The sequence below is a fragment of the Parathielavia appendiculata genome (genome assembly GCF_033297405.1).
Source record: "Parathielavia appendiculata strain CBS 731.68 unplaced genomic scaffold N657scaffold_10, whole genome shotgun sequence".
NCBI classification, from domain to species: Eukaryota; Fungi; Ascomycota; class Sordariomycetes; order Sordariales; family Chaetomiaceae; genus Parathielavia; species Parathielavia appendiculata.
The window spans coordinates 25,424-47,684 of record NW_026944229.1 but is presented as its reverse complement, the minus strand read 5'-3'; the positions used below and the strand labels follow the sequence as shown (position 1 = coordinate 47,684).

General features: G+C 58.2%; 5 protein-coding genes across 5 annotated transcripts; 2 read left to right on the top strand and 3 right to left on the bottom strand.

The window, feature by feature from the left end:
• Positions 1-2,519: 2,519 nt before the first annotated feature.
• N657DRAFT_95197 (uncharacterized protein) lies at positions 2,520-6,651 on the bottom strand. The gene is made up of 5 exons (XM_062797612.1): positions 6,131-6,651; positions 5,761-5,866; positions 5,356-5,596; positions 4,932-5,301; positions 2,520-4,882 (listed from the first exon to the last, which is right to left on the bottom strand). The coding sequence occupies exons 1-5, from the start codon at positions 6,289-6,291 to the stop codon at positions 2,677-2,679; spliced, it is 3,084 nt and encodes a 1,027-aa protein (XP_062645533.1). The 5' UTR covers positions 6,292-6,651; the 3' UTR covers positions 2,520-2,676.
• A 1,703-nt stretch (positions 6,652-8,354) lies between these two features.
• N657DRAFT_94835 (uncharacterized protein) lies at positions 8,355-9,682 on the bottom strand. The gene is made up of 2 exons (XM_062797611.1): positions 9,316-9,682; positions 8,355-9,254 (listed from the first exon to the last, which is right to left on the bottom strand). The coding sequence occupies exons 1-2, from the start codon at positions 9,389-9,391 to the stop codon at positions 8,653-8,655; spliced, it is 678 nt and encodes a 225-aa protein (XP_062645532.1). The 5' UTR covers positions 9,392-9,682; the 3' UTR covers positions 8,355-8,652.
• Positions 9,683-11,276: 1,594 nt separating this feature from the next.
• On the top strand, positions 11,277-14,408 carry N657DRAFT_657318 (AIP3-domain-containing protein; the record flags this gene model as incomplete). Its single annotated transcript, XM_062794800.1, has 2 exons — positions 11,277-11,411; positions 11,583-14,408. The coding sequence occupies 2 exons, from the start codon at positions 11,277-11,279 to the stop codon at positions 14,406-14,408; spliced, it is 2,961 nt and encodes a 986-aa protein (XP_062645531.1).
• Positions 14,409-15,090: 682 nt separating this feature from the next.
• On the top strand, positions 15,091-16,418 carry N657DRAFT_576692 (beta-lactamase/transpeptidase-like protein; the record flags this gene model as incomplete). Its single annotated transcript, XM_062789198.1, has 3 exons — positions 15,091-15,178; positions 15,236-16,233; positions 16,293-16,418. The coding sequence occupies 3 exons, from the start codon at positions 15,091-15,093 to the stop codon at positions 16,416-16,418; spliced, it is 1,212 nt and encodes a 403-aa protein (XP_062645530.1).
• An 803-nt stretch (positions 16,419-17,221) lies between these two features.
• On the bottom strand, positions 17,222-22,060 carry N657DRAFT_576958 (uncharacterized protein; the record flags this gene model as incomplete). Its single annotated transcript, XM_062789221.1, has 2 exons — positions 17,222-19,771; positions 19,829-22,060. The coding sequence occupies 2 exons, from the start codon at positions 22,058-22,060 to the stop codon at positions 17,222-17,224; spliced, it is 4,782 nt and encodes a 1,593-aa protein (XP_062645529.1).
• Between the last annotated feature and the right edge of the window lie 201 nt (positions 22,061-22,261).

Sequence of the window (22,261 nt, the reverse complement as noted above, 5' to 3'; positions counted from 1 at the left end):
GGACTTGAAACACACAGAGCCGCAGAAGAAACCAGGAACTCGGAAACCCAGGGCCCATAATAGGAGCGGGCTGACGAATGTCGCACCTGTGATCCCGAACTGCTCCTCCACTGAAGGGAGCAACAATACATGCCCTCCCGCGGACACCGGAATGCCCACCGACTAGTCAGGGACAATCAACGTTACAAGGCAGCCTAAATCCTCTGCCGCGTACCTTGCGTGTTCGAAAAATTGCCCGAAGACCAACCGACCGCAACCTTTCTCGGAGGTTTGCAAATCCTCATTCATGCAATAAAACTGTTGACTTCCAGGCCGTTCATCGCCAATACAACACCAGTCAGGCCAGACCGAGGGGAGCAATCTCGAGGCAATTTACAGCCAACAGCTCGCCACCAACCGACTTCGAATTTTCCGAGTCCGATCTTTGAAGAAGCCAGAACCGGATCTCAAGCCGACTCTCCCATTCGCACATTTCCCGAATTGCAAAGATCACTTGTGGAGCCTTTTTCAGATCAGCATCACGAACTACGGTACCTTCTCTGCAAACCTGTGATGACTACCTCCGTACCTTAGGCCGTCCAGCCCTGATCCCAGCCCTAAGCCAGCGGACCCAGCGTGGATTCCTCAACGTTCATGCAACGTTAACAGAGTTCCCCATAAAGCTCATTCGATCATGTTAATGAAAGGCCGATTCTCTCGCCACAATGGAGAGCCAACCACACTGCCACCGTCCTGCACATTTCCACATTGAGCTTACGAAAAGCCAACTTCATGCCGTTTGCCTCTCTCGTATCCGTACTTCAAGTCCACAACAATAGGGAAGGGGGAGGCACCGTGGTAATAAAACGCTCATTTACGTGACAACGAATACTTCGCAGTGTTTGAGATGTTGGGCAGAAACCCGAAACGGCCAACCGCGCCACCGTCGCCACGTTTCAATCAGGTTTCCCTGTAATCAAACACCACAATCCCGATACCGTAGCTATCATCCGGGTTCGGCTGTATGGTCCATCAATGGGAGTTAGTTCTCCAGACGACGTGAACGAAAATCTGTGGGCATACACACGTAGTGGATCTGTATGCCCCAGCAACTTCAAAACTCAAGCTCCTGCTGCTCAATCATCCACTTTGGTGGCGTCCAGGGCGGACCTTGCTCCTCAACACTTCTCGATTAAGAGGAAGTCCAATGTCGTTCAGATGATGGGCCCAGGAAAGACGCTGCTTGGCATTGTAAGTTAGCCCCAGACACGTACGCAAGCCAGCTGCCTCGTCGGATTCTAATGTTTGAGCATATCCACATGGCGGCGTCTGGATGGCAAAGGTATTCGTGACGTGACCCCAAGGCTGCTTCAGCCGGCCTACGGTAACTCCTAGAGAAAACTTCTGCCAATCTTCGTCATGCTCATCCAGCCGTTTCCATCACACTTCCATCCTGTTCAAAAGGCCCACCCCCTTTTTCTTCCAGCCAGCCTGTCCCACATAACCACCACCATCCCCCATATCCCTCTTTCCAGCCGCTACGTCCTCGCCAACCGAAGCATTCATGCCCTGCCAAGCAGCCCAATCTCCAAGTCTCCGCCTTCCCCCCTCCTCTGGGTCATTTCCAATCTGCCCTCAAGGGTCCAACCTCGTTCTCGTCAGGTTGAGTTGTTGCCTTGTGCTATATCCATCTCTCCTTCTGCTCTTCCCCCGGTCTTTCTCCTCCCATTCTCACCTCACCCCGCACCCTTGCGCCTTGGGCCGGCCCATTCCGCCTCCTGACATCAGGATAGAGCGGGTACCTGCAAGCAAAAAAGACACACATGTAAAACAAGATAATTACCGGTCCGGCATACGGGACATCATCTCTCAGGTGATCACACAACTGAACACTGATTGAACTGACAGATCCCGCTCATGCAAGGTAGGAGGTAACTGTTGAGAGTGCAGTCCGGTCTAGTCTCACCAATCCAGCCCGGCAGCAGAGAATTAATGCATAATTTCTCTGGGGGGAGAAGGGGAGGGTCGACCAGTTGAAACAAAGCAACAACAGATTTCGCCGCAACCCACGTCCTATTCGTTGTTGGGTCGGTGTGGTGTGTTATAACAGCTGGCTCAATTCATAACGGGAGCGCAAAAAGCTAGGTATGTTATGATGTGATCCTGCCTCCTCTCAGACCTCTCTCATCATCTCATGGGCCTTTGCTGCTTCTCTGCCGCTCCATTGCTTGCTGATGTGCATGCCACCGCGGGTAGTGGTCTTCCTACCATCCAACCATACCCTCCCTCCGCTTGTTCCCCTCCCCATCCCTTCCATTGATTCCGCCAACTCCGCCCTGCCCGCAGAAGATATCTGCCGCCGGTTGTGCTCGACGTGAAACATTTCGCTCTTCGGCTGGGCCGCGACGTTGGGTTGGGTAGGTGAGGCAACACTTTCTTCGCTGCCACACAGGTAGGCCAACTCTAAAGCCAGCCACCTCGGCAAACGACCGACAACCAGCAAAACCTGACAAAGTAAGGTAGCTAGGCCAAGTTGAACCCCATCATTGTGTCATCATCGGGCTCGAAAACGAGTGAGATAACCCCAACAGCACGGTTCAGATGGCCGGCCGGCGGACAACAGAGTGGACAGGCAGGCAGGGCAGGTACCGCAACACAATCTATGCAGGTTATGTGTGTTTGGCAGCAAGCGTTTGCTCACTGGGGCCTCTGGCCCGAAAACTTGCCCTGGGGTTGCTGTGGCGTGTAGGCCGGCTGTTGGTACGGCATGCCTGGGCTCATGCCATACACGGCTTGCTGTCCCTGGTGTGTGCCCTGGTGCGAGCCCTGATGCACCATCATCGGCGCCGCGGGTCGGCCGGGACTGGGGAACCCGTTGGACCCAGGCACCGGCTGCGGGGGTACGCCGCCGGCGGGTATGAAGTGCGGTTGGGCGGCGGGGTAAATTGGCCCTGCGGCCACCATGCCATTTGGGCCGGGAAGGAACCCCTGCTGAACCATCATGGGCGCCGCCATGTGGTGGGGTTGTTGCGGTATGAACTGCGGGTTGTGCGAGAAACTGCGGAACTGGCCCATCTGAGGGGCGGCATTCATGTACGGCTGCATCACCGGCTGACCGTACGGCATCTGCACCGGAGCATTGACCGCCGGAGGATACGCCATCGGTACCGGTCCCATTCTAGGAGAAGCGAAAGACTGTGCCGAGTTGGAGTGCATCATCCTATGATCGTCCGGGCCGGTAAAGGGCACGTGGGGCACGTGCCCGTGCTGGCCAGCGTGCATCTGCATCGGCGGGATATGAGGCGACTGGCGGGGTGCCAGGCTCTGCGCGCCGTGTTGAAGGTGAAAGGGAAGCTGATGCTGGTGCGCCACCTGGGGCATGACGTGGGACGGGTTGGGCGTGGCCACGGCGGCGCTGGACAGCGGCAGGCGCTCGAAATACTCCTTGTACGTAAGGTGCATGGTGGAGTCTGGCGCCTCAGTCTCTTCTTGGAGCTGCCGCCAAGTCGGCAGGGTATCGAAGGACGGCTTGAGACCGTCATTGTCGTCCCAATTGCGGCCCGGCGGAGGTTGAATGCTCTCAATGTGTGACAGGATGAAGCACTTCTTGACGTCCACCGCTCTCGTCTTGCGCCGGATGAGCTGGCCTTTGACGGGGGGCGGGGGCACAGGGGTCTCGGCAATGTTGTTCACCGAGGAGCGAGGAGAAGAGCCCTGGCTAGGGATGGCAGGGTTGAAGGGCTGTGCAAATGCGTTGGGTCTAAACTCGTGGCTGTTGGGGTTTAGCTTAGGACCCATGTAAGACGGGGGAACGGCGCTGATCCGGCGGCCAAAGCTCGGGTCGATACTGTTTGCGGGGCCGGTGGGAGGAAGGCGCATATCCGGAGGAGGGTGCTGGGCAAGATGAGGATGCTGCAGCTTCTGCTGCTCCACATTCCGCAGCCTCTGTGCCAGGTTGCCAGTTGGCGGGTTTTGAGGGGCGAGATGTGGCGGCGGGCGGTTGTTTCTGTTGTACTGGTAATGAGACTGAGGGTTGTACGAGGAGCGGGCGCCGGGATGGCGGCCGGGGATGCCCGTTGCCGAGCCCGTGTGCTGCGGCCCAGCAGGGCGAGAACTGCCCCGCACGTCAGCCGTTCCGGCCGGTGTAGACGCGCCAGACTGCTCGGCGCTGGTCTTGGCTTGTGTCTCCTTTGCCACAGCAGCGTCCTTCTCCTTCGCAGCCGCCTCTTTCTGCTTCGCCAACTCTTGTATGTTTCGATCTGCCTTTTCCTGAATTTGCTTTTGCTTGACAGGGTCTTTCGCTATGATGGGAATCAGGTCCTGTGGGACAGGGGTGAAGAGCTTGAAGTTCTCTGCGAACTTCTTCAGCTCGGTCAACTTGACCTCCTTATCGACCTTGGCCTTGGAGGTCCTGACTTTCTCGGCCATGAACCTCTGGGTAGACGCGAAGGTCCTGAACGAAACCAGCACGTCCCGTTCAACAGTGGAGGCTGCGCTTGGGACAGGGCCGACCTTGCCTTGCGTTGCTGCATGCTTGGTGGTGGCTGGCGGCCGAACGCCGCTCGCATCTTTGGCATCAGCCGTCTTACTGCCCGAAGAGGCATCTGCTTTGGTCTCGGTCGGCTTCACTTCAGCCGCGCCTGCGCTCGGCTTGGGCTCTGCGGGTTTCTCGGCAACAGGCGTAACGGTTTTCTCTGTTGTGCTTGGGCTCTTGGCCTCCGCGGGCTTCGGAGTCGGCTGCTTCGGGGCGGGGGTGGTCTTGAGCTGTGACGAAATAATGGCGGGATCGACCGGAACGCCCTTAACAGAAGCCTGGCCCGTGGGCGCGCGGCGAGCCGGAGGGGTATACTTGTTTTCCCGGCCCGTCAAAGGCGGGAAATCCTGTCGACGCACGCCGCTGTACCTGGGAAGGGGTCAACATCGTGCTACTCCGCCAAGTGAATGGATCGTACTTGTCTTCCTCGTCTCTCTGGTCGTCTCCACCCACAAAGTCCATAATACGCTCCTCGGCGACATGTGCGGTGGTGGGAGCACTGCGCTCAATCTCACGCGCCTTCCTCTCCGCAACCGCCAGCCGTTCCTTATACTGCGGGTGGCTCTTATTGATGGCCGTGGTGTAGATGTTTTCGTCGTAGTCGGTCTTCAAACCGAACAGTCGCTCGTTCTCAGCAAACTGATCCCACGCGCCGCCGCCGGCGGAGGATTTTTCCAGGGACCCGTCGACCTCGTAACCGGCATCGGGCACCCAGGCCTTCAAGGTCCTTTCGTTGCCGAGTCTCGAATTGGATATCGCAGCATCTGTCCGGAAGGTGGGCCGGTTACCTGGTGCGAAACGTCAGCACATGAAGGGGGAGGTGGGGGGGTGTCACTGCCTACCGTTCGGGGCCCTGACATCGTTTTTGATGTTGCTGGAGATAACGCGGGCGTCCGCAATCTCGCTCCGTTGAAAGCTCATAGTGGGCTGTTCTCTTCTGGTCGCACCGTTTGCGATTTCTGTCGAGCTCGGGAGCTTCTTCTGCTGCACCATGCTCAGACGGCAGCTGGAAGGGTCGGGCCCGTTGCTATAGATGCCTTCGAATTCAGCACCAGAGGCGAGAGCAATGCGAACTCTCTGGCCCTGTGAGGGTGATGTTAGCTCAAGTGCCGAGCGATTCGCCAATCAATGTATCGCGTATCGGGGCGGGTAGTCAAAGAATGCGCGTGTGCTAAGTCCGCTTGGTGGAGCTGTTGCAACCTTGATGGCGACATCCAAAATGACAGGAAAAGAAAACGCCGACTAACCTCGCGGAAGGAGCTCGTCACAGATGGCTTGTTCTGGGGAGTTTGCGGTCGGCCGGTAATGGGGTTTCTGTTTGAAGTCCACGCCTTCTGCTGGACAGCAGCCTGTCTGTGCGGGCGTCAGTCAAATCAATTCGTGTGCTACGACCCGTCACTCCGGACAGGCAATGCCAATGCCAGACGGCGAAGAGCTGCGACCCGTGCGCGATTGGCGCTGCAAGCGGCAGGAAAGTGCATGAAAAAAGGCAAAGGGTGAAAGGCCTGGGATGTTGTTTTTGTTGGCGGGGAAGTGAAGTGCGAGACCCCTTGCGAGAAAAAAAGTTGGGGATTTGATTGCATGGAAAATGGAAAATGGAAGCGTCTCGTGTCTCACCTCGCAGTCGGGGGCGAAGCTGTGGCCTCCGGACCCTTCGCTCGCTGGTCGCCAAGCTTGCTGCTGTACAGAGGGCGGGAAGTAGGCGATTTGATGTCGTGGGCACTGGACGGCGAAGGCGATGCGACGGCGGTTTTTGAGGCTGTCGATCGATCGTCCATAGTTCCTGTGCTCTGCCGGTGGGCACTCGGTGGTGCAGCTGTCCAGACTTTTGGGGAAAGAGGGTTGCGGGCGGGAGAAGTGCGGGAACGGCAGAGGGAAAGGGAGTTTGTACGAATTGGGTGAACCGAGCTCTGGTTGGCTGCGTGCTGGGGCAGCGTCGAGCGAGTGCACAGCAACAACCCGATTGATTTGCATCAAACTCGGCAAGGCCCTGCGTCACGACAGCCTGCCACGCACGTTGCAATTTTTGAGTTACCGTTAAGGTAGGATACTTGGGTCGCTGAATTTCGCTGTCAAAAGCTTCAGCGTGTGACAATGAGGATGGCCAACTGATTCTCCAGGCTGAGGCATACAACAGGGACATCGATGTTGGTCCCCGCTTGCTTGCAGCTTATGGTTGGGGGCTCTTGCCGAGTGGCTCGACTCTCCCTAGCGCAAGAAGTGGTCTGAATGATTCAATACCACAGTAAAGTAGGCAATGAAAGTTTGTGTATAGCCAAGCCTTAAGAAGTCGATTTTGAGGATCTGGAAGGAAGGAGAAGGGTGATGCAGAGGAAAGAAATAGGGTGCTGGTACTTTTTCGGACGCGTTCTTGTGGAACCGGATGTCCCGCGGGCTTCTCGTTGGGCGGGGAAGTATACAACTACGGATCCGTATGGTAGGTAATGTAGAAAGGTGTTGCACCAGAATGACGAGCCAGCAGCAGAACCTTTAAGGTACTTACCGTAAGCGAAGAGGAAATGCAGACGGAGCGAATATATTCAGTGACCGAATGCTCAACGTGCGCAAATCCACAATGGATAGCACCGTGAATGCCTCACCAAACGAACCCGTGGTCGTTCTCAGGATCTTGATGAGCAATGTTCAACGGGAAGCTCCTCAAACACCAGCTGTCAGTCTGAGGCAATTTGCTGGCCTTGCGGAACAACAAGGGTCACAGCTTGACGGGATCCCGCCCAGCCGCTAGCACTGTTTCAGCAAAAAGCCAGCCTTGGCATCCGCTGGGGTGGTCAAAGGGACCCCACGTGATTTGCTTCTTTTCAATCACTCTGGCTCCATCCATCCCCGTGAGTACGGAGTTAGGAAGCTTTCAAGCTGGAATGAGGCCATCTGACCTGCTTAGCAGACATCCGTAGCCTTGGGGAACAGTTCTCAGGACGCTTTCTTTGTTGTCAATGTCGGATGATTGCCTGAATATGAAGCCTCCAGGTGGGACACGAAGAAGCTGAAATTCCCGTGCGAACCGCAAGGTACCTTACTCCATACCTTTACCTACCTTATTGTCCACCACATGGATTAGGGTACGTTTAGGAAGCGTGCCGTTTGCCGACTTGTCTCCGGATCCAACCGACATTTCCTTTTTGTTCTTTTTGTTTGGGGTTCTTCTTACCGTGGTTATCTCCTAGGAAAAGGATTGTCCTCTTTACCTTCCAGCAGAATTTGCGCCATGGTAGGCATCCACCCAGGGCCTTCACGCCAAAGGAGCATGTAGCCTTTCCCTCGAAGGGCTCTTCAAGCTCCCTCCATTTCTGTTCCCCCACTGGAGGTGCCCAGGATTGAGACGCTGCATCACAAACCCCCGACCATCTCGTTGCCGTTGGCTCGCATTGCCGGTCGATGAGCTCCGCGCTGTCTTGAGGTAGCAGTGTGGCGAGAGTCTCCTAGCTTCCTTGGGCATGTAGACCTGGGTGCAAAGTTGCTGAAGATCTACATTCCGGCGACTGCCCAGCAACCACTTACCCGCAGTTTGCACATTGCTAACCATATGAGAACAACCTCAGCTGACAGAGCCCCAACAATCAGCCTAAAGTCTGGCAAGCATGGCTTACCCCAGTCAAGGTGCCTCTGATGAACTCAGGATGCAAACGGATATGGACACAAAGCTACCGCGAGCCTCGAGCACCAGCGTCAAGAAGGAATCAGATTACTACCTAGCATGCTGCAGTCAGATGCAAGTGGACAGGGTTACTGTGAGCTGAGGAATGTGTCATTCAGAACTTGAAGCCCCAGCCAAGTTAGGACTCACAAGCCAGATGGGCAACAACCAGTGAAGAGCACTGTGGCTAACGATCTTCAATCAACTGCCTGAGCAGCCGTCATACCGCTTCCCTTTTCCCAACCTCACCAGCAACAACAAGACAAAACAGTTAACCCAGCTTTTTCCATACCAATACCCAAAACCCCAATTCCCAAAGTGGCGGTGGCCCTCCCTCCCTCATTCCAGCCACCATCCCATCGCAAATGTAATGTCTCACCCAACAGCCCCACTTCACTCTCCCTTTCAACAGGAAACCCCTAAAGCAGGTAGACCGGAAAAGAACCGCGACCGGAATGGAGTGGGACTTCACCATTGGTTGGTTTTAAAGCCCCAATCCAGCGACAAAGGCCAGCGCCAGCACAGCCACCCCAAACTGGGACCGAGCCTGAGTCGCCGCGGCGCCGTTGAGCGAGGTTGGGCTGCTCGCCGGGCGGTTGGTGGTGGACTTTGTGCCGCCCTCACTGGTGTGGTCTTTGTGCTCGTCATCACCAGAGGAGTCCGAGGAGGAAGGGGTGGGGGATTCCTGCACGGCGGAGGAGGCGGTGCCAGTGCCGCCGGTGGTGGTGGTGGTGAGTGTCAGGTCTGTGGCGGTTGCGGTTCCCGTGAGGGTGGTTGTGGAGTGGGTGAGGGCGGTGGACGTGGCGAGCGTCGTGGTGGTGGTGGTGAGTGAATCGGTTGCTGTCGACGAGGAGGAGATGCCCGGGAGGAAGAGGCTGGTGCTGCTGCTGCTCGCCGTGGTTGTGCTCGAGGCGGTGATGGCGATGGTGTCGGTGGTCGCTTGTGCCGTGGCAAGGCCTGCCACGAGTGCGGAGAGGAAGACGGAGGATTGGAGTTGCATTTTGAGGAGAGATTGTTGATCGCCTCGTACAGTGAAGTTTCTGGATGAGCGAGTGTGATGGTACCTACGTCTTGGGAGGCGGCTAGCTTGTATTCAGTGAGTCCTGACTGCGAGAAGGATAGGAAGAAAGGAGAGATGGGCACAGACGGACGACGGCCCTCTCTTTAAACCAAGCCAAGCAGATGCTTTCGTCCTCTAGGAAACGGATGGCTGGAAGCATCATCGAGACAACCTTGCTTTGGCACGAGAATCTCTCGCTCGGGGCATCGGGAATGCAGTGCGGGTTCCCGTCCAGGGCAGAGTCATCGCTGCTCCCAGCCGCGGCGGCCCACTGAACGCGTGGACGGCGGTGATCGGACTCGAACGCACCTCCGAGGCTGTGTAAGATGATTGGAGAGTGGATGGGCAACAAAACGCCGCCCTTGGACTACGCAATGACATAGCGAGACAAGATGGCTTGCAGCAAGAGGCCTGGCCCCTTCGGCAACCTGCCGGTGTCCCTGGATTTGTGTCACAAAAAACCGAGTTCAGATTCCGACTTTTCTGCAGGAAGGAGAGAATGGCAAAGGAGAAAATATTTCCAGTGGTAGAACTTGGGCTGCGAGGGCCAAAAATGATTGTCTCGGTGTCAGAGGGCGAAGGTTGAGAAGTGGCACCCTCCCTGCGCTCAGGCGTCACTCGCACGCCGCACTGGCAACTTGACAGCCCTGCCAAACCACGAAGCTGGCCAAAGCAGCCAAACACCTCCCCACGGTTCCGATTGTGATGTGGAACCAGCCAAAGTCATGCGCGTGCAGGATCCCATATGAATATGCTGCTTATCGTCGGATGCTTCGATTTCTGTTCCCAACCCGCTTTCCTACGCCTGTGACTTCCCGCCCGATGGAGGAACGCGCGAATATAAGTGTACTGCTGCGACTTGACCGAGGAGGAAGAGAAGATGAAAGGGACAAACTGGAGGAGTGGAGGAAGATTGAGGGAGAGGGGGAAGGGGTGCTTATAGGATTTCGTGCCTTCCGCTTTGGATTGACGAACCGACGTTCCTTCCCACCAGACATAATCTAGCATTACCGGCAAATACAGGAAGTCGCGAGTTGCTTTCACAGCTGTGCTTCTCAGCTGCCCATCCAACCCTTTCAGGGAGCATGAACGCGGATCACTGTCCGGAGGTCGTTTGGGCCGGAGGTCTCAGGAGGTGTTCTCAAGGGCAGGGAACACAACGCGCGCCAGTGCGGTGGCGACAGCACTATGAACAGGTGGGAATCGCTTCGGGAGTGGGAGTGCCATCTGTGTTGTTTGTTTGGCAGCTGACCAGATGTATCGGCGCTTCAAACAGGAGCCGATGCTGCGGCATCGGAAGCTTTTCGAACGACCTGCGACGGGAGCAGGAGGTATGGCGTAGTGGTGAGAACGGCAGAAACTGAAGGGGCTGGAATTAGGTACAATAATTCCAACAAATGATGACCAGGAGTCTCAACGGTTAGGACTGGGAAGCCTGTTGAAACTATTCCAGGTTTGCGGCAGTGGAAAGTCATGGGTTGAACTCAAAAGCAGTTGTCCGTTCAGCCCCTGCTCGGTGGTTGGCACCGCAGCCTGCCCCGGGGCGGTCCCGCTTTTGGAAAAGCGCAGCCTGGCTTCAGCTAAGGTCCGGTGACTCCATCGAAGCCTCGGTGGAGACTTGCCATGGCCAACCACACCTGAAAGTGGGAACCTCCGCCGTCTTCCAAGACGAGAGAGACGTGAGTTCAACCGTGGCAACCTCGAGTCGCCAGTGCTACCCGTGACCGCCGGTTAGTTCCTGAACGCACTCGAAAGGCAGGGCATCAGAATCAAGACTCGCGGCTAGTCGGCGCACCGGGTGCCCCATCATTTCCACCCAGCCTCCCGAGTATTTCCAATCCGGAGTTCGATCGACCGAGACACTCAAATATCGCATAACTGGGACTGGATCGGGCATCAGCACGAGGCAAACGGCAAGACAGCAGGCGAAGCCACGTTTTGGGCAACAAACTCCGCCGGGAGAAACGGAAATGAATTCCACAAGAAGTTCGCAGCGTCGGTCGCCCGGCGCTGAGATGGGACCAACCCCAAATGTTCCTCCACGATCCATGTCCCCCGCCGTCGGCGTCGGCACCAACCGTCCTGTTGCGCCTCGCTCTTCGGCGTCTTCACGATCAATGCAGCCGACGAGCGCAAGTGGGACTGGGAGTGGCAGCAGACCAGATGGGACGAGACGAGCCAACGTGAGTTCGCATATCCGGTTCCCTATTACCATACAGATCCCTATCCGGCCGACGGCGTCTCCTGTGCATGTTGGCGAACCGACAAGGGCGCAGAGTCTGGTGCCTTGCCGCCATGCTTGCATTTACAGCCGTCAATCTAAAGTGTTGTTGCTAATGATGACGTTTAAACAGTCATCAGGAAGTACTTCGGTCCCCCTCTCCCAGATCGAGAAGAGCGTAACACACCTCCTTGTCGCTACCAAACAACTGCTAGAAACCCTCACACAATGGTCTCGAGGGAACGCCACCGACACCCAGGTGTCCGATGTCTACGTGCGCCTTGGTTACGAGTTCAACATGGCCTGCCGTGCTTTTACCGCCATCAACGTTGACACCTCCGATCTTGGAAACGTGCCGGAGCTGCTGAGGAACATCTTGGAGGCCACGTTGAGCCAGGAGGCGAGCCCGGAAAGCCTGGAGCGCTACCTTCCAAAGATCCGCGACATCATCATCAACCTTCTCCATGGGCTGAAGAGGAAGCAGACCAGGTTAAGACAGCGACAACAGCGGGAGAGAGACAGTGCGCCTGCAGCGAGCGGTTCTGGCGATGCTGCCACCGCCGCCAACCCTCCTGTCCCCTCCCGAACGACCAGCACCAGCACCATGGGGAGCGCCAACTCTGGGCTTACCGCTATGTTGAACGAGGGTCTCGCGGAAGGGTATCGGCCAGAAAGTATGCGAGACGACGGGCGGAGCAATGCGGCGCCCTCTCCGACCAAGCGCTTTCTACAGCGCGATCAGTCCCGCGGCTCCATGAACTCGGAGCAGTCGAGTCTTTCCAGCAACACGATGCAGAACATTCCGGTACTCCCTCCCTACCCGGGCGACGAGACGATTCCCTCTGGGCCTTCGGCAGGCGACTTGAGCAGCTTGGATAACTTCCCGCCGCCACCGCCGCCACCCAAGGCTTCGCAGCAGAGCGCTCTCGCTGCTTTGCAAAGGGGAGGTGATCTCGAAAGGCGGGCATCACGGAGATATTCGGCATATCAGATATCAAAGCATCTCGGCGCTCAGCCTGGCGGTATTCCCATGCTCCCGCCACAGCCGACCCCCATACCGAACCGAGGACGCGGCGAGATCAGGGAGTCGATGCGGGCGATGCAAGCGAGGGGGGATACGGTCCAACACAAGCGCAACACCTCCAGCCAGTCGCGTATAAATCTGGATTCCTCACCCATTCGGGTTCCAAGCCGCGTCTCGGAGGAGCCCGAGGAGCTGCCCGCTGAGGGCCCCACCCCTCGCCCCGAACTGCCTGGGCCTCGGGAGGACGAGGCATTTCGGCCGAGCGCCACCCTTACTGGACCGCCTTCCGATCTTATGCCAATGATCGAGGTGCAGGACGTGGAGCCGGAAAGGCCCCCCACACCAGCGCCAGCTCCGGCGCCGCCCGTCGCGCGTGCCACAACCCCTGATAAACCGCCAAGCACCTTCACCGAGACGCCCCCGGCAACAAAGGAGTTGACTCTTTTTCTCCAGTACAAGTCCAAGGTCAAGAAATTTGTGCTTTCTGGGGGCTACGAGGAGCTATCGATCGGGCGTTTGCAGTTGGCCTTTATCGAGAAGTTCTCATGGAATACACAGCAGAACGGCGCCGACCTGCCGGACATCTACATCCAGGATCCCGTGTCTGGCGTGCGGCATGAACTGGAGGACCTGTCAGACATCAAAGACCGCACCGTCCTGGCGCTCAACGTGGAGCAGCTGGACGAGGTCAAGAGACATATCGACGACGGTCTCGGTTCGCTGAAGAAGATGATATCAGAAATGAAGCAGAACGTTGACGATCAGAGTGCCGCCCTGCAGAGGGTATCGGAACGGCAGCAGGAGACAGCTAAGGACGTGGCTCGGCTGGCCGCCGCCCCTCCGACCATTGTGGCAGCACCGGTCGAGTCCCCGAAGCAGGCTGGGCCCGCGTCAGCAGTGCGTAAAGTCAGCGCTGCCGAGCTCTCCGAGATTCAAAGCTTGCGCCGCGACCTCGCCGTTCTACGGCAAACCTACTCCAACTTCCAATCCGAAATTCAAGGCTCCATGTCCGCTCTCCGCTCCAAGGCCAACAACGTCAAAGTCGCCGCCGCCAACATTGCGGTGCCCGACGTCGAGGGCGGTGCCGGCCACTCGTACGTCATTAGCGGACGCAAGCAGCTCAATGCCGACAGCGACCGGCTCGTCAACAAAGTCGACGACCTGCAGGACCTGGTCGAGGACCTCCGCAAGGACGTCGTCCACCGCGGCGTACGCCCGCTCCCGCGTCAGCTCGAGGCCGTCTCGCGCGACATTGCCCTGCTCACCAAGGAGCTCAGTAAGATGGAGGACTACATGAAGCGAGAAAAGCCCGTGTGGACCAAGATCTGGGAGAAGGAGCTCGAGGAGGTCTGCCAGGGCCGCGACGAGCTGCGGCTGGTGGAGGATCTCATTGTGGATCTGCGCGACGACCTCGAAAAGGCGTCCGAGACGTTTGCGCTTGTTGAGCAGGCCACCAAGGAGCAGATGAAGGATGCCGGCGCCGGCGGCACCGGGTCGTCTGGCGGGACGATCATCGCCACACGGCAGTTCAGCAAAGGGTTGAACTCGATCCGCGAGAACGCGGCGCTCGTCGATCCCAGCGCGGCCAAGGAGGGCGTGCTGGGCGAGGTCAGGGCGCTGCAGCCGAATCATGAGAATAGGCTCGAGGCGATTGAGCGGGCCGAAAAGTTGAGGAGGATGGAGCTTGAGAGGCGGAGGGAGAACCCGCTCAAGAAGGAGCTGGTCAACTTTGTGGAGGAGGGCAAGCTGAAGAAGAGTGGCGGCGTGGAGGAGGTGGAGCGCGCGAGGAAGGCCAAGGATGACCGGATTCGGAGGGAGGTGTGGGAGAGGCAGAATGGGATCGTGCCGGAGAACCCGGTCGGTGAGGAGGGGGACCGCGGGCAGGCGGGAGGGGAGCAGGTCAATGGCGCGGCGGAGGCGGCGAGTGAGGAGTGAGGCTTGGTTAGGGCTATGTTGATGGGATGATGGGAGGATTCTGTCCCTCTTTGCTTGATGTTTCACATGATGCGCCGGGTTTTCTGCTGTAGGCGGCGCGCGGTTGCGGATTATACCCACTGTCCTTTGCTGTTCGGTTTTTTTGTTTCTGCAGTGGCCATTCCGAGGGCGCTTGTCTCACCCACTCGTACCCACCCGTCCTGTATCTTTGGTCATGGATGAGCAAGTGCACTGGTGATCGATCGTGTTACCCCTGGATTGGTCAGCAATGTGACACGCAAGTACCTGCTGTGTCTCGATGCTCCTACCTTGGACTGAGGGGCGAGACCTGGGGGGTTCAAGTGGCAGGATCTGCCGTTTGATCCCCGCACTCGGCACCTCGGTACCCTTTTCAGTTTACTAATTGCGGGCTCGCTCGGATTCAACCTGCTAGGTTGCCAGGAAACCCCGATCGTGTAAGCAGTGGAAAGGACAGGTTGCGAGGCAGAGCGTCATTGCCTGGATTGGAAGGCATGTGGTAGGAAGGAGGGGCAGGCGATCGCCTGTATTTTATCTCCCACCTTCTCTTCTCCGTTCATTGAACCTTGCGCTTTTCCTTCACATCACTCATCGTTCTTCTTGCCTGTTTGCTCCGTGTCCGACTTAGACAACACAGCACTAGCCACACATCTCACGATACACAATGACGCCCGAGTTCGAGGCCAAGCTCAAGAAGGCCGTCGAGAATGGCGACCTTCCCAACGCTGTCATGCTTGCGCGTGACAAATCTGGTATGGAACTGCCCTCCCTTGCGCAAAACATCCACCACTTACTGACGGTCACGGCAGGAAAGATAGACTACAGCTTCTGCGTCGGCCAGACGTCCCTCGAGGAGGGCGCGCCGCCCATCACCCCGACCACTCTCCTGACCATGGCCTCCATGACCAAGCTTCTCACGGCGCTCTGCCTCCTGAACCTCATCCAGCAGGGCGTCTTGGAGCTCGACGAGCCCGTCACACAGTACCTCCCCACGCTCGAGGAGCAGCCCATCCTGACGGGCTTCGACGAGGCCGGCAAGCCCACTTTCAAGCCCCGCACGCTGCCCATCACGCTGCGCCACCTGCTCACGCACACGGCCGGCACGGGCTACCTGTTTCTGGACGAACGCCTGATGCAGTGGGCCAAGGCGACGGGCTTTCCGCTGCCAATCCCGCTGCGGCATAGCCCCCTGTCGGGCGGCCGCTCGGTCGACTCGCGCTTCGGCTATCCGCTGCTGTTTGAGCCCGGCGAGGGGTGGGTCTATGGCAGCGGCCTAGACTGGGCGGGCCGGCTCATCGAAAAAATGACCGGCGCCTTCTTCGACGATTTCTTACACGACAATGTCTTGAGAAAGGTTGGTGTCCCCCACGGCGGCATCACGTTCCACCCTGGCCGGTTCGGCACGCCGCCGGTTGATGTGATGGCGGGCATGTCGAAGCGCGACAAGCAGACGGGCAAGGTGGTGGCTATGCCCGAGGCGGAGTACGACAACGACAACGAGGCATTTGGCGGCGAGGGGTGTTTTGGGGGGATGGGCGAGTACATGAAGGTGCTGTACTCGCTCCTGATGGATGATGGCAAGATCCTGGCCCCAGAGTACGCAAAGCTCCTGTTTGAGCCGCTGCTGCCTCCCAAGGAGAAGGAGGCGCTGCACAAGGCCCTCGAGGACCCCGATTGGGCTGTGGGCCATATCCCCGAAGGGGTCGACTATGATTGGAGCGCGGGCGGCTTGTTGACCAACAGCGACAACCACGAGTACAGGAAGAAGGGGTTCGTGCAGTGGAGTGGCGCGTGGAACCTGTCTTGGGTGAGTCCTGCCGTGACGACGCAAGAGGAATTGGAGATCGGTTGCTGACAGTCGGGCAGTTCATTGACCGGGAGGCGGGCGTGTGTGGTGTTTTTGGCACGCAGATCAACCCCCCGGCAGATCCGACGGCGCGGGCATACATGAAGGAGTTTGAGGAGCTCATCTACGCGAAGATTAAGACTTGAGCGGAGGCAGAAGTGCGGGCCGGGCTTTGATGTTGATGCTAGTATGGTGTTCTGCGGACATCGATAGAGGCGGACGAAGTCAACGGCAACCGTTGACCGGTAGCGATAGATGGCCTGGGAAGGTAGAACACATATCCTGGGCGGGACGAAACGTTACAGAATAAACGGCGTATTCTAGCACTCAGAGGGCCAGATACAACTACAATTTTCTCATGGTTTTTGATACGTGGATATGTCCGGTGCCATGCGTGGTGGAGTGTCTCGATAGCTTCGCTGGCCCCATCCAGCCTGCGGTAGACGAGAAGGAGACAGGAGCTTTACAAAAACGGAGCTTTATGTGGTTTCAAATCGTTAGTGACCACATACGCAAGGCTGGAGGTTGACAAAGCCAAGGTGAAAGCCCTGAGACACCTGCGGGTGGGTAGGAAGGAGGAACCTCACCTCGCCATACTGTCATGCCTCATCAGACCACTCTCTCACGAAGCACGGTAAAAGTGCTGAATCAAAACCATCAATATTTGATCGCCTATACAAGACTCATGTTTTCACACAAGAAATTCCTCTATCCCGGACATACAACCACCCACCCACCCATCCATCATCCATCCATCATCCAGGGCAACCACCCACCGGCTGCAATGCATCACACCCAACCTGTCCGCATCCGCCCATCTACCTGCTTTATAACCAACATGAACATCATAACATCCATCTCAAAATTCACCAGTAACTCCGTGGTTTGATTCCCAGCCACCGCCCTTCCCACACAAACGAAAGGCCCGAGAGCATCAAAACCAACCCATTCACGAGTACTGTTCATACAACCCAGCCGCGCCCGGCGGCGCATTCCGGGGTCCCTGTCCTTCAACTCCAGGCCGTAGCTGTCTCCCTAGAATGGCCCCGCCTCCACCCCCACCACTCTGATGATCCCTGGGATCCCTCTGCCCCTGCATCTCCCTCATCTGCGCCTCCCGCATGTGTTGATCCCTCAACAGATCCTGCTGTTGCTGCTGCTGCTGCGCCTGCGTCATGTATTGTTGCTGTTGCTGCTGTTGTTGTGGCTGCGGCTGTGACTGCTGCTGCTGTGACGGAGGAGGACCGGGTGGTCCCGGAGGCGGCCCACGGTGGTCAAACCCCCCTCCAGAGACAGGAGTAAAACTCCTGACAGATTCCCTACCCTGTTGGGCGGGGGGGCCGGGGGTACTGGTGTACCGCGCGTAGGGCGGCTGGCCGGCTTGTTGCGGCATGTGCTGCTGCTCGCCTCGCCGTACTGCATCTTGGGGTCCTGGGGCGTACCGTCCGCCGCCGAGCGAGTTGTGATGTTGGTGGTGCGGATGATGGGGCATACCTGCAGTGGGGCTCTGGGACTCATAGACCGACGACCCCCGGGAATCGCGGAGGCTGAGGGGGTGAGGTTGTGGATGGTTTGGCCCAGAGGTTGGCCAAGTATGGTGTTGTTGAGGCGGATGAGGACTGCTGGCTGCGGGTTTGGCTTGGACGCCGCCGTGCTGAGCGCCCCATGCCGATTGCGCTGGCACAGGTTGCGCCGCCTTGGGGGGTGCCTGGTGCGACGGCGGCCAGCCTGATTGTGACGGATGCGGCTGGTGCTGGTGATGATGATGTTGCTGCTGCTGCGGCGGAAGTTGTTGCGGGAGCTGCTGGTGTTGATGCATAGGCTGCGGTTGCTGTTGTGGCCACGGCTCACGACCAGATGGCGGCTGCGGCTCCCGTCTGCTCGACATGGACGGATGCGGCGCGTATTGTGTTGTGGGAGATGCAGTGTGCGGTTGACTAACTTGATACGGCTGGTACGGCTGCTGCCCCTGGTACCCCATTTGGGTTGGTTGGGGGTGCTGCTGAACGTGCTGCCCATGCTGCGCGTAGTGATGTGCTTCTCGTGTCTGGGGCGACTTTGTCGCACCGACGGAGTGCTGAGACGGATACGGATGCCGGGCGTAGTAGTCGCGCTGGGCATCTGCTGCCGCGTCCACACTCGATGCCATCCCGGTGCTCGGCACCCGCATGTGTTGCGGCTGCGGTGATTGGGTGTGGTACGGCTTGAGTGGTGGAATTGTTGATTGCGGTGCCGGAGCAGGGGTGCGAGCATACGGGTATCCCTGATCGACTTCCCTGCGTGACGGCAGCGGCGCAGAAGTCGGAGGGGGTTGGCGAGCCATAGATTGGGGCTGAGGGGTTGAATTTCTCTTGACCAATGGTACATCTGCTACTCTTTTAGGCTGAGGCGGATCATCGTCGTTGAGCAGCGACATGATGTTGACTTTGCGTTCTGGAGCGCGCGAGGGGGCAGGTGGAGGCTGAGGCTGAGCCTGGGGGTGGGATGGTGTGGGAGGAGCAGACACCGGAACTGCACCATATTGCTCTTGCATCGACACGGGCGGCTGTCGTTGCATACTTGACAGAGGCAATTCGTTTGGCGGCATGTGTGAGACTTGCGGCCCTGGAACTGATTCGACAATCATGTTGCGCACAGGTTGTGCATGAACCGGCGGTGCGTATGACTGCGGAACAGGTGCTGGAGCACGGGCCGGCTCTGGTTGTCTCCCAAGAGGGGTAGTATCGACCCGAGTGGAGATAGGCCGCTGTGGCGGCTGGAATTGAGCGTATGACTCTTGGTGATGAAGCGGCTGGTCGGGTTCTTGCTTCAGGCGCAACGATGCCCGTTCAACCGGTCGAGGAGACTCGCGCTGTGCGAGTTGCAGCCTCTGTCGCTCTCGCGCGTCACGGGCGTCACGGGCTTCTTTTGCCTGTGACAAGAGCGAAAACTGCTGGCCAAGGTCTGTTACCCATGCGGCCGGGCGTGGAGCGGGTTCGGAGATCGGAGGCACAGGAACCGTGGCAGAAACGGGCTTCTGGGAAATCCGAGCAGGCTGTTGGGCTTGCGCGGGAACCTCCGCTTCCCTCTCCGGATACGTGTAAGCCGGGGCCGGTGGGCGGAGAGGGTGAGTGTGCGGTGACATGGTCTGAGTTGCGGGGGTTCCAGGGACTGTTGACTGGGCTGCCGCAGCCGTGGCTAGGGACGTAGTCATGCCAACTGGAGCAGGCTGAACAAGCGGATGAGAAACCGGTGTAGCCTGGGCAATCGGCACCTGGAAGCGTTGAAACGGTTGGTTCTGTGGCTCGACCTTTGTCAGAAGCGTCTCATCGGGCTCGGCGGCCGCCAGGGGCCTGTGCCCGGTTGACGAAACATCGTATCTCTTTCGCGGTCCTTGTGTCGGCGTTGGTGGCGCCGGTCGCTTTTCGCCTCTCTGAGCCTTGGCATCGGCCTCCGTCGCAATCTGTTCCCACTCCGGCTTGCCCCCTTCTTTCGTCTGACGGACATAGTAGTTCTTAACCTGTTGATCAGGATTAGTCGGTTGTGAATGATTGGAACGTGAAAGCGGGCACGGTACCATGGTTGCTGTCTTGGTTTGCATGTGATTGGCGATCTTGACCCAGTCCGTGCCAAAAGCCCTGAGCAAGCCAGGGAAGTCCGTAGTCTCTGATACACTCCAGTAGCTCGACGCTTGTCCTGGAGTACGGATGCGCTCTGGACCGACTGACTGGGAGATCTCGAATGTGGGCACCGAGGCGGGCGGCAGCGGTGGCGGTTCGGGACGCAGGGAAGGTGGTGCCATGACCTCGGACATGGCAGATGATATCGAGGGCATGCCTCGATCGGGGCCGGGGAGCGGACTTTGTTGGACCTGGTGGAGCGGCGGCTGCATTGCCGGGTGGGGAACCTCGTAAGAGAGGGGGATACGGGCAGCCAGATCGACAGGAGTCTGTGGCGACGCCCAGTCTGGGACCTGGGCCTTGGAGTTGGCGCGGGATCTGCCCGTCTTGACAGGGACAGCGAGAGGCGTTGCACCAGGAGGAGCCTGTGCGAGTAGCTTCGGCGCTTTCGCTTCCTTGTCGGCCCTAGGCTGACGGGGCTTTCGCCCGCCTCTCTTGCTCTCCGACTTCTCAGCACCGGCCTCGCTCTTAGCTTCGGCCGCCGTGCCGGCCCTCCGGCGGCCGGGTGTGGGCGCAGGAGTAGCGCCGTCCGACTCTGCATTCGACGTGGCCTCGCTCGGCCAGACTGGTGCAGCAGCACGGCGAGGCGGCCGCCTACGCTCGCCATTCTCGCCCGTGTCCTGACCTGCTGTGTCTTCTGTCTCGTTCTCGGTGTTGCCCAGCTCCGACACCAATGCGCTGGAGCGCTGCTTTGCTCGGCTGCCCTTCTTGCGCCTTCTAGGCTGCTTCTTAAGCTTGTCCTTGAGGTTGAGCTCGCGCTTCATTGCATAATAGTAGAGAATACAGGTCCCTGGATCCCGGGCTCCCACCTCCTTCGAGATTTTGCCCCATTGCTTGGGACTCTCAAGGTAGGCCTTCTCGAACCGCTCGGCCTCTTCCGGGGTGAAGTTGATGTGGTGAGGCACAACCTGCCAGGTTGCAACCACTTTCTCCAGCGGTATCAGGCCGGATGCGTCGTAGAACGACGCTTGCTCTCTCTCCTCGTCTGTCCAGAACATATCAGGAATCACGGCCTCCTTATCGCTGCGGTACTTTTCCTTCTGTGCTCTCTCCTCTCTTTCTTTCCTTTCTTGGTGCTCACGGATCGACTCCTGAATGGCAGCCTCAAGGTCCAATTCGGTCGAGAAACGGCCTGCCGCTCTTCTGCCCCCTTCAGGCTTGGAGTCTGAGCTAGCCGGCTTACCGTTGGACACCTGCTGGGTTCCGGAGCTGATGAAGTACTCGCGGCTCTTCACGGCGGCTGGATCGTCAGACATGGTGAAGCGCAGATATGACTCGTATTTCTTGGCGTAGTCACGCTTTGCGTCTTCTTGCGCATATGTCACCGATATGGTTTGATCCCGAATGTGGGCAAGGAAGAAGTCGCCAAACTCGGATGACTTGTCGGCCAACTTGCGGACCCGCCGGCTCTGGAACCAAGGCTTGACATTGTAGATGGGCAAGTCTTCGGTAGGTGGTGTGGCAGAGAACTCCCTGGCGGCTTCGACAGTGCCATATATGCTGCCATCGTCCTCGGTTCTGTCCTCGCTCTCCTCGTCTGGTGACGCGCTGCTTCTTCCAATATCCGCATGGTCGAATGGGTGTGGGAAGAGCGCAGGACCTTCTCCGTCTACCGGGCCGTTGATCGATACGGATCTGTGGGCTGGGCCCACTGTTGCCGGAAGCTCCGCAACATCCTGCATCTCGGCGTCTTGCTCCGACGGATTCGCAGGCTTTAAGGTCGGTACGGGTGGTAGGCCTGAGCCGTCTGTGTCCATCTCCTCAACCTTTGGTTGGGGTTCCGGCGGGTGTAAGGAACTCTCATCCGCTTCTTCCACAGTCGGGATGGCTGAGGGTTCGCGAGTCGCCGGCGCCGTCTCCCGGTCCTCCTGGTCCTGGACTTGCATATCAGGCATCTCTTGGTCGTTCACCTCCATTTCGGGCTTGGGGCAAGGGAATGTGAAACCCTCAGGAATGGGCCCAACCATGTCCACCAAGCTCACTGGGTCGTTGAGCACGCTGAGCATGGCCTCGTGTAGTGCGGTCGCGTATCGCTGGACGATGCGCATCGGGACCTTATCAACTGCGTCCTTGAGCTTCTTTAGCTCTGCTTCTGTCTTGGATATTTCCCGTTCAAAGTAGACGTCCATATCCTCATCATCGTCCGATTCGGAAAACTCATCCAACACAGTAGCCGATGCTTCCTTCGCTGGCAGCTGTATTCGAGAGGAGGAAACTGCAAGAATGGTAGGCGTCTGGTCGACGGGCGTGGGACGTTTATGTTCTTCCTCTGGAGTCTCGACAGGAGCTTCGCCAGCTTTCGATACGACAGGGCTTCCTGCTTGCTTGTT

Excerpts from the sequence above, each read along its gene's own strand:
- N657DRAFT_94835 (XM_062797611.1), bottom strand. The coding sequence starts at position 9,391 with ATGATGCTTCCAGCCATCCGTTTCCTAGAGGACGAAAGCATCTGCTTG. Across the intron at positions 9,255-9,315 it reads TAAAGAGAGGGCCGTCGTCC|CTAGCCGCCTCCCAAGACGT; the intron begins GTCTGTGCCCAT and ends ACTGAATACAAG.
- N657DRAFT_95197 (XM_062797612.1), bottom strand. The coding sequence starts at position 6,291 with ATGGACGATCGATCGACAGCCTCAAAAACCGCCGTCGCATCGCCTTCG. Across the intron at positions 5,867-6,130 it reads GCTTCGCCCCCGACTGCGAG|ACAGGCTGCTGTCCAGCAGA; the intron begins GTGAGACACGAG and ends ACGCCCGCACAG. Across the intron at positions 4,883-4,931 it reads CAGAGAGACGAGGAAGACAA|GTACAGCGGCGTGCGTCGAC; the intron begins GTACGATCCATT and ends ACCCCTTCCCAG.